Raw genomic sequence first — 12,676 nt, 5'->3', positions numbered from 1 at the left:
CAAGACTTTAATATCATCTGCAAATGTAAGTAATTTATTGACTATTCCTTCATCTATGTCATTTATATAAATCAAAAAGAGCAAAGGTCCTAAGACTGAGTCCTGAGGTACCCCACTTGTGACATTAATCCAGTTTGACTGAACTTCATTTATAACAACTCTCTGCTTTCTTCAATCCAGCTGCTCTTCTATCCAAATTACCTAACTCACACCTATAGAGAGGATTTTTTTTAAAGCCTTTTATGTGGCACCTTGTCAAAGGCTTTCTGAAAATCCAGATACACCAAATCTAAAACTTTATCCTCATCTACATAAGCAGTAACTTTTTAAACTAATATCAAAGGATTTGTAAAACAAGATTTTCACTTAGTGAAACCATGTTGACTATCCAATAAAATTTTAAACTTTGTTAAATGACTTTGCAAAGCATCTTTTTACAGACCTTCCAAACTTTTTTCCCCACAACTGATGCAAGACTAATGGGTCTATAATTATTGGGACAATTTTTATCACCTCCCTTGAAAAGAAGAGTTACATTAGCTAACTTCCAATCATCTGGTACCTGTCCAGTATTCAAGGACTGACAAAAAATAGTAGCAATCCAATCTTTAACCTCCTGCAAAACCTTTGGAGAAATATTATCTGGCCCAGGAGCCTTATCATTTTTTAAACTTCGCAATTGTTTCTTAACCAGCTCAGAATTAATGCAGTCATCTTGTTTGATCTCATTTCCATTTATCAACTAATCAAAATGTGGAATACTGCTTAAATCTTCATTAGTAAAATCTGAAGAAAAGAAAAATTTAATAACCCAGCCATCTCATAATCATCAGGTGCTAGCCTTTCTTTATCATCCCCCAAAAGTCCTATCCCTGTCCTTAACATTTTGATTCTCCTTAATGTATTTAAAGAAATCCTTACTGTTAAGTTTTACATTTTCAGCCAATTTTTTCTCATACATTCTTTTTGATGTCCTAATTTCCTGTTTCACCAACTTTCTTGATCTTCTATAATCTTCTAAGTCTCCTGTTATACAAGTCAATTTAAATTTCTTATACTTTTTTTAATTTTGTATCATTTTAATTTTTTGCTTTTCTCTTAACATTTATCTTTTGCATTTTAAAAAGTAAAACATTTTAAGGTGCATTGTGTGTAGGATTTCAATATGAACATCCATTTTTGGTTGTTATTTTTAATTTAAAATAACTCTTCATTATGTATACAAACAATTTAGGAATCATTTGCTATTACACATTTCAGTTCCATGTAAACTTTACTATAGCCAGTGTACATTACAACAGAAAAGCAAATAGTGCTGTTTCTTTCATAGTAGGATAGCATATGAGTGGGTACCAAATTATGTCCTAACTTGTATATTTGATAACATTTTATAACTTAAAATTTGTTCTTACTATACTGTCATACTGATAAAACAAAAAGACATTTATTTGATGTTGTAATGCAAGTTTCTGTATTAATTTATTGTGTTTGCAATATGGTTAAAGAGGTTAACAATACATATTTTTTATGATCCCTTTACAAGCCCATAATTTCTCAGCAAACTATAGTTGTGACTCATGAGTTTTTCGAAATAAAAAATTGTTATGCTTGATTTTTCAAAATGGAAGGTATCAAGCACACTTTCATAAAATTCTGTATCAACCTCTGGGATTTTTGAATAGTTTTCCTGAATAATTATTTCTTATTTGAAATCATTGAAAATTTAAAAAATTATCCCCTCTTATAAAAACTACAAAGCAAAGATTTATAAACCTATTCCCTGTACTGTTATTTTTGCAGTTATAACAAATTTATAGTATTCTTGACATATGGGCTGTGTACTTTTGGGAGATCAAACATTTATTAAGGTTTAGTTACTAAAAATATTAAGCTTAAAAATTTTTTAAAGGACAGTGAATTATTTATTAGAAAATCAAACTTTTATTAATTTAATTTAGAGATTTTGATTTATCTTAAACTTAACCATATAAATCATTGCACTGCCAAGACTTGAGAAGTTTTAATAAGATTCAGATATTTTTCCTTTGAGAACAGTTTATTTCAAACTTCCAATTATTATACTACACACTGTACCTTCGTGATGTCAGAGAACTCATTATATTGCTGTCAAAGTTCACTGTATTTCTTATAACTAATCATAATGGTTATGTAGAAAATATTTATATCGTATTCACAAAATCATAACTGTAGCAATATTCTTTTAAAAGAAAATACATCAAGGGAAAGTATAACGGTTTCACTTGTTTTGGTTGTGGTGTACAGTAACATTTATTCTTATTTTCATTTTGGTCCATGTTATTATGTTGTTAAAAGGACTAAATTATGTGATGCTGTATTTATCATCATCATCATAAGAGCTCAAGATAGGTACAACTATTTGAGAATATTCTGGTGACAAAGTTAAATGTGATATAGCTTGATGAATTGAATAGGTGACCCATAAAGTGTTGACTTCTAGGTCCTTATCTCTCTTAAACTGGGTTGTTTGAGACTGGTTCAGAATGACTACTTGATTTTATAGGATTTTTAGTGTTTTGCATTGTCCACGATTTACAGTTTCTTCACAAATAATTTTGCACCAGAAACTAAACAGTTAAAGTATGTATGTTTTCATGGACACTTTTAAGATAGTATTTATATATAGTTGTTACATGTGATGTCTTTTCAGCAAATTATCTCAGATTTAAGAACAAAATATAGCATTGTACTGAAACATGAACTGTTTTAATTTCTTGTCTTTTTTGTAATTCTAGGAAATAAAAATTCCTGTACCTGCAGCTTACCATGTATGGCCAACCACTTTATCATTCCCTGTAACTGTTGTATATCCAGGTAATAAGGAAGATGTTGAACTTGGTAAGTTTACCTGTGTACTAGCATTTCTGTATATGCACAGAAAACATTGGCTGCTTTAACATAAGGGCTGAGCATGGCCAGTTGGTTAGCGTGCTGGACTATGGATCTATGCATCAATCTTTTGCATTCCATTATAAAAAATATGTATATATAAAAATATATATATACATATTGTGTTCTGTACTTTGAAGCCACAGGTGCATTATAAGGGTGATGGTCAAATCTCACTGTTGAAGTGGATGCTGACTAGTTGCCTTCTCTTTATCTATCAGTTCAAAATTAGAGACAACTAATGTGGATAGTCCTTAAATAGCTTTGCATGAACATCTGAAATTAATCAAAAAAAAAAGAAGCAAAAATAGGTATTACTAGATTAAAGCTAGGTGGATGTAGCTTTTCCTTCATAGTTATTAAAATATGTAAATGATTTATTTAACCTTCATGCTGATAACACTAATATACTTCTCTCATTTGTGTAAATTTATTGTTTTGTTAGGTGTCAGTGAACAAATTAATAAAATTATTTTTAATTAAAGGTAGATATACATAATATTTTTAATTATAGAAATAGAAACATCAGACACTGATGAGGTTATAACAGTCTTGTTCCACAACAGAATATTTTTGTTGATAATAAATGTAATTGAATATCACATGTTAGGCATATTAGTAGTAAACTCTAGAGGTGCATGACAATTTAACTAAACTTGTATTTTTAATTTATTTATCGTTTAGTTTCTCTTGCATTCTTCAAAGTTATTATACGGTGATTTGATACTGATCTGTATTTGATTCTGTGTATTCATTTTGATTTGTTTTCATAATTCAGTTATCAAGGATATTACTTTTAACACAATAATCATTAGTCATATGCAGTTTGAGAACTTAAAAGTATGAAAAATGAGAAGTTTCCAAACTAGACTCATGCTTTTATAAACAATTATATTTTAAGGATTTTTCCAGTTTTGTATGATAGTATGTCACAGTTAAATGACACCTAATAAACCAGTAATTTTGAAAGGTAAACTTTCTTTCATTAGAAGTAATGGTAAAATACTTACCTTCTTAAAGGGTTCAGTTATGTTATTTTCTAGTGTAAGTTACTTGCTTTTGTGTTCCTGCATGTATTTCATTCCTACAATTTGCATTATTTCCATAAAACCTTTTATGTTCCAAGGTTGAGTATTATTGCTGGATGAGAAGAATAAAGTATGAAGTAACTTTCTAATAATCTCTGTCTTTATAGGAAATTATAATAATTTAGTAAGATTTTTCTTTAATGTTTGGAGAAGTAACTCAAATATATGGATTAATAGTATTTTGTTATCTACATTCGTTCTTGAATTTTGACATTTGTCAGCATCATAGCTCAGGAACATCAACAACTATATCTAGAAATAACATATCTGTTTTAATAGTTCTGGTAGTAGTAATGACAGAGATTTTTTATTGCTATGTATGCTGATATCAGTGAAGTTATTAGAACTAAAATATTCTTAAACAACTTTGAATCTATTTGTTACTAGTGATGGCTGTGTAAATCTATTCAATATATTTTTGGACAGGCATTTAAAAATATATCAAAGTATACACTGAATGAAACATATAGATCATTATACTGCTACAGTGTTCATTAGTTTCTTTTGTATAACACACTTATAGATTTTATGTAAATGTTTTATAGTTTCATACAGAGAAAAGCTTCACAGAGCTCTACTTTTACAACTGGACAGACCTCAGCTTCGTCGCCAGAATAGTCTTAGATTTCCAGCTTTAGAAAATAAGATTAGTTATTTGAGAAATACTCACATTGGACTTCGGATGCCAGAAGGTATTAAACATCAGACATTTTAATAAAGTATTCTTTGTCATCTGTAATAAAGTTAGTTGAAAATTTGAATATTAAACAAACTAAAGTTCAATGTTTACATTATTATTCTTTTTTTTTTAAGAAATAGATTCTACTTTCATTTGTACAATGATTATTTTGATTTAGCTATATAATTTTTTTACTTTGTCTAAATCTTTGTGTTGAAAGCCAGGATAATTCTGTTAATTTTTATTATGAAATGACTTAAAGCTTATTGCACAAAACTGTTGATGATGATATAAAAATACACAGTTTTAAAAATGTTTCTCAGGTTTTTAACTTTTTACTGTTTCAAAACTATTGCAGAGTTTTAATGTATTTGAGGGAAGAAATGCAAAAAAACGACTTCCTTTATTTTTTTTTCCAACTTTTTATTGGGGGGGGGGGGCTAGTATAAAAACAGTGACACTTGTTTGTGATAATCTAAGTATCAGCATTTTTTTACTTTAAAAGGATTTGATCCATAATATTTTTTTCTTACAAATAGAGAAGGTTTGGAGAAACTTCATTCTGATACTGTTTGTCCTATTAAGTGTTTATAATTTTTTTAACTGATAGAAAATGTCTGTAATATTTAATGAAGACCTTGTTGAGGAGGTTAAACAAACCTCTGATCTCCATTAGAGGGAAGATAATTATTTATTTCCATAAACAGTTGTACTGGTTTCAGTTGGTTTAGATAATTTTTGATTCTATAAGAAAGACCTTGCAGTTAGGAAAGGAAAAATCTGTATTCCGATACGGTAATTACGTCCACTCTCGAGGTTAGCTATTCTCGTTCAATGCTGTCCACTGTAAGTGAACTTTTTCTCTATGCATGCCACAAGCCTTCTGCTTCATCCTATTCAAATTGCAAGATTCCAACATGTCTCTCATGCAAATCATCATGCATCACCACCTCACCAATAGGAGCATGACATGCTTACATGTTGCATGTGATTTCTTTTACACTCCTCTACCAAACTATCACTTCTTATTTGACAGCACTTGTGTTTGGATGTGCTCTTTTGTTCGTTTAATGTTTCACGTTCGACTTTGTTTCATCACGAAGTGGTTGTTTTTTAAATGAATTTGATTTCATTCAGGCCTGTTTCTTCTATTAGTATTTATCAGTTAATTCTAGTCACCTTATTTACTCTCTTGAATTTGGTGAACCTTTCTGTGCAATGAATTCCGAAGTTAACATTACTACTTCGGGGGTTACACCATTGACCAGCATTTTTTTCTCAGGTGTTGGTGACCTGATGATTGATTTATTTATTTTGATACACTGGGAGATTGAACATTACATAGGACAAACTTTGTCCTTGGACATTGCCCTAGCTCCTCCAGAATAGACTGATTCTGTGCAGGCTGACGAGGACTTCAGTCGTCTTTTCCACCTCCAGATTTTGCCGTTCCTTCCCATTCCCAAACCGATGAGTCTACTAGGCCTAATGCTGTCGTTATGGATTTTGTGTCTCAGGTTTGTGATGTTTTAACCCTTTCCCTTATTTCTTATGCACCTTATCCTTTCTTACTGCATGAACATTATTCCCCACCCTTTTTGGTTTTTCCTCCCTCACCTGATATTTTGGTTCACACTGATCACTTTGCCTCACATTTAAGCAAGGGGATTAGCATGCCACACCCTCCATGGACTTCAGATCAGTTCACACTTTCCATCCATCGTGCTGACTATCCATTTTTAGACCAGTACTTGTTAGGTTCCTTACTGTCTATTTGGGGGGTGGCTCCTGAATCAACTGTCAGTCTTACCTATGCTCAATATTCTAACTTGAATCTTACCCTTACAATTCTGTTACGGTATCTTTCTTCCAAAAGCTCTTATCTGAGGCTCTCCACAGAATTCCTGAGGGGTTTTCTGGAGATACCCTTGCCCTTCTCTACTCCACTTTAGCCCGCATGTTGTTTTCGGCTCTGATGTTACGTATGTGGTTTCTTTGTTGTTGGTACCTTATAGGTCGTGATGCCATATTGGCTCGGGTCTATTTACCCTCATTACATTTCTTAGGCATTTATGTATGGCTCCATTTCTGTGACATTATGTTTTTGGTACGGTCCCTTACCAATATCGTAGCCAATTTGTCTCAGTTAGAGCCTCTTATGCCTCCAGTTACCATTTCCCATCCTTCCCCTTACCTGTCCCTTCTACTCGGGGTATTTTTTCTCATTGCTTTCCTTGACGACGCACCTCAGTACCACCACCAGTATAGGTGACTACCCAGTGGGTTCTGGTCCAGTGGGGCTTGGCTGTTCGAGTTTCTTAATCACTAGCATTCATTTGTCAGCAATCAGTGGGTACTTTGGGTTCTGTCAGAAGGATACATTGTCCAATTTCTTTCCCCATTTCCCGTCTCTCCTTACCCTGTTTCCTTCCTTTTCGAGATCCCATGACCAGCCAGTGTTTATCAGAAGCAGTTCGGGAATTGCTCTTACAGTGGACTTTCCATCGGCACCTTATGTATTTTCTCAAACAGTCTGAGCTTTTGCTCGACATCTCTATGCTCTTGAGTTTTTTCTGGCTCATTCCAAACAGAAATTAGCCAATCTTATTCAGCAGCTCCTTTCTGTGGTGGCTTGGGTGGGCTGGTTGATCAAACTGGAGAAGTCCTTCCTCAGACCCACTCAATATCTTGTCAGTTTGGGGATCTTTTTTTAACACACTTATCAGTCTGGCCCAGCCTTCTCCTTTACGACTTTGTTTAATGAAACTGTTGGTTTGCCACGCCGTCTCAGCTCAGTCACTTACTGCTCACAAGGTTATATTGCTTTTGGGGATGTGGTCATTAATGACATCGTTGTACCCCCTCTGTCGTGCCCACATGAGCTCCCTTCAGTGGGCACTTTACAATTGATGGAACCTTGCTCAGGATACTCTTTCCACCCCCATTTCCCTTCCTCTTTCCCTGTGAGATGATCTTCTTTGGTGGTTGGACAAAGCCAATACTTCGGTTGGTGTGCTGCTTCCTCCTCCTACATCCAAATTTACATCTTTTCACGGATGCATCCCTTCAGGGATGAGGGGCATGGGTCAATCACCAGAAGGCTTTGGGCCATTGGTCTGTGGATAAAAGTGCTTTGCATATCAATGTTCTCGAATTTCTAGCCATACGTTGGGTGTTGCTTCACTTCCTTCTTCTAGCCCAACATTGTCTGGTGATGGTTCATTCAGACAATTCTACAGTGGTGGTACATATCATGCACCAAGGGGGCACTCATTCCAGAGATCTATGTTTCAGATTTTGGATCTCTTGTACTGGGTCCATGCACATCACATTCATATTATTGCGTATCATGTGCCGGGTGTTTTCAATCTGGTCGCAGATCGTCTTTAGCACCCCCAACTAGATATATCCCACAGAGTGGTCATTAGATCCCCTCATTTTCAGATATCTTTGCCATTGATGGTGTTCACCCCACATGATGTCTTTGCTACAGGCCCCAACAACAAGTTACCTCTCTTTTGGTCTACTGTACCTCAGGCTCTGGCAGCCAGGATTGGTCACACAAGTTTCTTTATGTGTACCCCCATCTGGTGATTTCTCTTATCCATTCCACTCATTTTCAGGTCCTCCTGATTGCTCCTTATTGAGCAGCTCAGCCTTAGTGTCCACAGATACAGCGACTGCTCCTCTCCTGTTCTTTCCCTCTTCCAGTTTCTCTCTACCTTCTTTGTCAACCTTGGTCACATGTCTTACATCCCACCCTTCATGTCTTGCATCTTCATGCCTAGCTTATGTCCTGTCCTTAGTGAGAAGATCCAGTTTCACATGTCAAGTCACTTCCTTGTTGGCTGGTTCCATCTGTCTATCTTCCATGGAAGTGTACAAATGCAAGTGGAAGGCATTCCATCATTAGTCTGCAACTAGGGGGCTTCCCACTGACTGGCCTACTGTGGCTTGTGTTGTGGAATTTCTCACCTGTCTCTTTGACCATGTGTCTTTAATCTCCTTGCTTTTGGGATATCGAGCAGCCTTATCCCATACCTTTTGTTTTTCTAATACCGTAGAGTTTTTATTTCCCCTGTCTTTACCATGCTCATGTATTCCTTCTGGATACGTTGCCCTCCCAGGTGACCTACCCTTCCAAATTTGGATGTTAATGTGGTCCTCCATTCCCTTACCTTACCTCTGTTTGAACCACTTTCCTCGTGTTCCATGTTTTATCTTTCCCTTAAAACATATTTCCTTCTTCTCTTATCCTGTGGACATCAACCATCTGATTTGTTTACCATTGACATTTCACATACCCTTTACCACCCTACCTATCTTCTCCTTTATCCTGAACACCTCAGCAGCTTGAGAGGGTGGTTCCTCCTTTTCTCTTATTTCCCTTACTTCCATTTCCCATCTTTACTCTTGACTGGAACCGTATAGGCTTTGTGCCTGGTCAGGGCTCATCGTTGTTATATTGCCCGTACTGCTTCCTTCCGGGGGTACAAGTTTATCTAGTGACTCTTTATCCCCTGGCAATCCTCTTCCCTTTGTAATCTTTCACCTTTTACCCTTACCAATTGGGTCCATCTTTTGGTTTGATTGAATGATGTTGGATGAGGAGTATACCTGACTCAGAAGTGGTGTGGTTCCCCTCTTCTGATCTTTGGATCTGAATCTCACATTTCCAGGGGTATCCTTTGGATGCTTTCAGGGTGTACTTCTGTTGTTCCCTTGAACTAGTCCCTCCTCCTTATCTATGTGGGATTCTAGGTAATCTTGTGAGAGGAAGTAAGTACCATAGGGGAAGTTATAATTTTCCTATACTGAAAAGGTATTTTCGATAGGTACTTACCTTCTCTCACACTTCCTCCCCACATTTCTTTGGTGCTGATATCTTCTGCCAAACTTCAAAGTGATAGTTCAGTAGAGCATTGTAGAGGGAGTTACATGAGCATGTAATGCTCCTATTGGTGAGGAGGTGATGCATGAGAGACACATTGGAATCTTGCAATTTCAATAGGAGGGGAGTGGAAGGCTTGTGGAAGAAAACATTTGCATAAATAGAGCAGCACTGAATGAGAATAGCTAATCTTGTGAGGAGAGGTGAGTAACTATCAGAAATACATTTTCAGTATGGAATATACCTGGTAATTGCAAGGGCATTTTTTCTTGCCTTTCAGGGAGGTTGTGGTTGCAAAAGTATACAAACAATTGTATATTGTAATCCTTTGTACCTTAAGAGACTTATCATATTTTGGGAAGGCCTTTATTTAAAATGAATGGAAAAATATTTCATTGAAATTGGTTACTTCAATTCTGAGTGCATTTTGGTGTTTTTATTGGTTAATCAGTAAAAAAGTGAGAACCGAATAAATCTGTGTAGGATAAACTGTTTATTTGTGTCCTTTAAAACTTCTCTTTTTCTGAGTAAGCCCAAGAACTACTACAAAGGTGGATTTTGTTAGATACTGTTGCTGAATTGTGTTATCTTAGATTCATTTCTTATTTTTTCAGACAAACCTGTAACACTTATGTGATGATCTAACAGAACATTTGGTCAAAATTTGTGCAAATTGTACATCTTAAACATAGACTCCAGTAAAAAATGATTAAAGAAATTATCATTTTAATGAAAGGTTTTGTGCATTATGTAATTTCAAGAGATTTTTTCTTTTGGCTTTTCAGAAAATATTATGTTTAAAGTTTGGATATGATAGACCACTTTGCTGTATTATGTACTTTTAACATATCCCTTTTTTCTTTTAACTACCACAGGAAGAACAAACTTAAGTGCTGATACTTACTTTTTGTACTTTGCTTGTTTTGTGGATTTTACTTTAGTGGAAGACTGGAAAAACCTTTTTTTTCCAACATACATCTTCTGTGATTTATTGATATATGGAAAAGTCCCCAATGTGAAATATATAATCTTTTACCCTGTTAGACCATTTGACCACATTAAAGGTTTTTTTCAGAAATGCAAATGATTGAAATTTGTTTTAATAATCTACTCCTACAAATTATGCATGTATTCAGGGAAATTTTAGTGGAAGAGAAATGTAAGATTCATGGTTCCAACAGTACAACATTGTTGCCATTAGGAAGCTTTGCTTGGTAACTGGTTGATGATTTTGCTTATATTTTCATAATGTACAGATATACATAAAGTAATAGAGAAACATTCATTTGACAAATCTCTGTTGCACAAAGAAAATTTTACATATATTTTGAAAAGGTTTAACTAAAACTTGGAGAGAGGAATCTATTTTTTTTAAAATCAATATGCCCCATATAATGCTTTCCCAAACTTTACTATGTTTCTTATGAATAGGGCCAAGCATGGGCTAGTGGTTATTTTGCTCAGACTATGGAATCTGAGGTTTGTGGTTTGTATCCAATTTTCAGAGAAAAATTTGTTATACGTATTAGGACTGTTTGGTCAAATAAGAGTAGCCCAAGAGTTAGTGGTGGGTGTTGTTAACGAGATGCTTTCCTCCTCTTCTGTTACTACAAATTAGGGATGACTATTTGTACATTATTATGTTTGTAAAGCTTTGTGTGAAATTCTAAAACAAAACATTCTTGTAAATATGTTTGTACTTTACCAAAAAAAAATTATATTACAAAAGTGTGAATCACACCATTCATATATCTTGTCATTGATAATCATGGATTCAGATATTTACATTACATTCAGAAAAATAGGTTACTTAGAAATTATAGTTGTTGTTGTTTTTTAATGTTTTCTACAATTTTGATCGGAAACATAAGATGGACACACCCAGTTAGTCAGAGGAACATACACATATCATCACTACATGCAAGACCACATGGACGACGATGGTTGGGGCTGTGCCTATCGTTCTCTGCAGACTATTGTGTCCTGGTTTAGATTCCAAGGATACACTGACAAACCAGTTCCTTCTCACAGAGAAATTCAGCAGGTATCTAATTTATAACTTAATTTATTGTTGTAATCAAAGGAAAATTATTTGATTAAAATAAATATAACTATTTTAATATTTTTATGTTGTTTTGTTTTACATTTTCCCCACCATATGTCATTTACATAACCTGATAACCTACTGTATTGAGCATTTTTTAAAAGTCATTTTGCAATTTTTCTTTTCTTACCATAAACATAACTTCATTTAATTTGTAAAAGTAGTATAAACATCATTATTTGCAGGAAACTGTATACCTTGAGAAAACAGTTATTTTACTAATCTGCTTATCATAACCAAACCAAACAATGATGAAAAGTGTATGTAAGCTTAAAGAAACTAGAGTATGTTCTTTATATTTTTCACAGAAACTTCCCATGTGTCATTTTTGGCAGTTCCACCATCTCTTTCTTGTAGCAGTATGACATAAAGAGAAATTTGAAAAAATTAATTCATATATTAATTAGAGTATTATAATTTAGTATAGGTTCAAACAAAAGGTACATTGATAATCAATCAGCTATATTTCATTATTTTAAAGAAGCTACAAGTGAGACCTTTTTTTTTTTTGAGATTTTTAGTACTTGCCTAACTAGCAGAAGCACATTATGCAAAGTATTTATTCAGGTATAATTTGAAATAGTAATAAGGAAATGTGTATTGAAGTATGAATTATTTCAAGCTGAAAAAAAAAAGTTCAACACAGTTAGGTGTTTTATTATGCTTATTATATTATATACATATTGTTATGACAGTAGAAGTCATGCGACGCTAGTAACATGTCATGATATTCTAGAAAGATCATGTCCGTTAGTGAAGCCTCGAGTGTTCTCCAGATGCCCTCTATTTCATATATATATATATATATATAAGACCGGCGAGAAGTGACGGCATATAGATATGAATAATTGCAGATTGAAGAGATAGAGACAGACAGTTGAGTCAAGCGGGGTAGTAAAGTGCTGGAATCGTTCGTTGTGAATTATAGCGTGTGTTTAAGTTAAAGTGACTGTGGAAAGTAAGTGTATTGCAAAGTTGAATTGAGA

The 12,676-nt window shown here is 34.2% G+C and overlaps 1 protein-coding gene across 1 annotated transcript in view; it reads left to right on the top strand.

Annotated features, from left to right (window-relative positions):
* Positions 1-12,676, top strand: part of LOC106471208 (ufm1-specific protease 2-like) — a 48,594-nt gene that overhangs the window by 23,460 nt on the left and 12,458 nt on the right. Inside the window, exons 5-7 of the mRNA XM_013931798.2 lie at positions 2,775-2,877; positions 4,562-4,708; positions 11,458-11,630. Of these exons, the coding sequence (XP_013787252.1) occupies positions 2,775-2,877; positions 4,562-4,708; positions 11,458-11,630 (423 nt within the window). The remainder of the gene's footprint in view (positions 1-2,774; positions 2,878-4,561; positions 4,709-11,457; positions 11,631-12,676) is intronic.

Source organism: Limulus polyphemus, unplaced genomic scaffold (assembly GCF_000517525.1).
Source record: "Limulus polyphemus unplaced genomic scaffold, Limulus_polyphemus-2.1.2 Scaffold4472, whole genome shotgun sequence".
NCBI classification, from domain to species: domain Eukaryota; kingdom Metazoa; phylum Arthropoda; class Merostomata; order Xiphosura; family Limulidae; genus Limulus; species Limulus polyphemus.
Note: the sequence above shows the minus strand (reverse complement) of the source record. Positions and strands in the feature narration are given on the sequence as shown.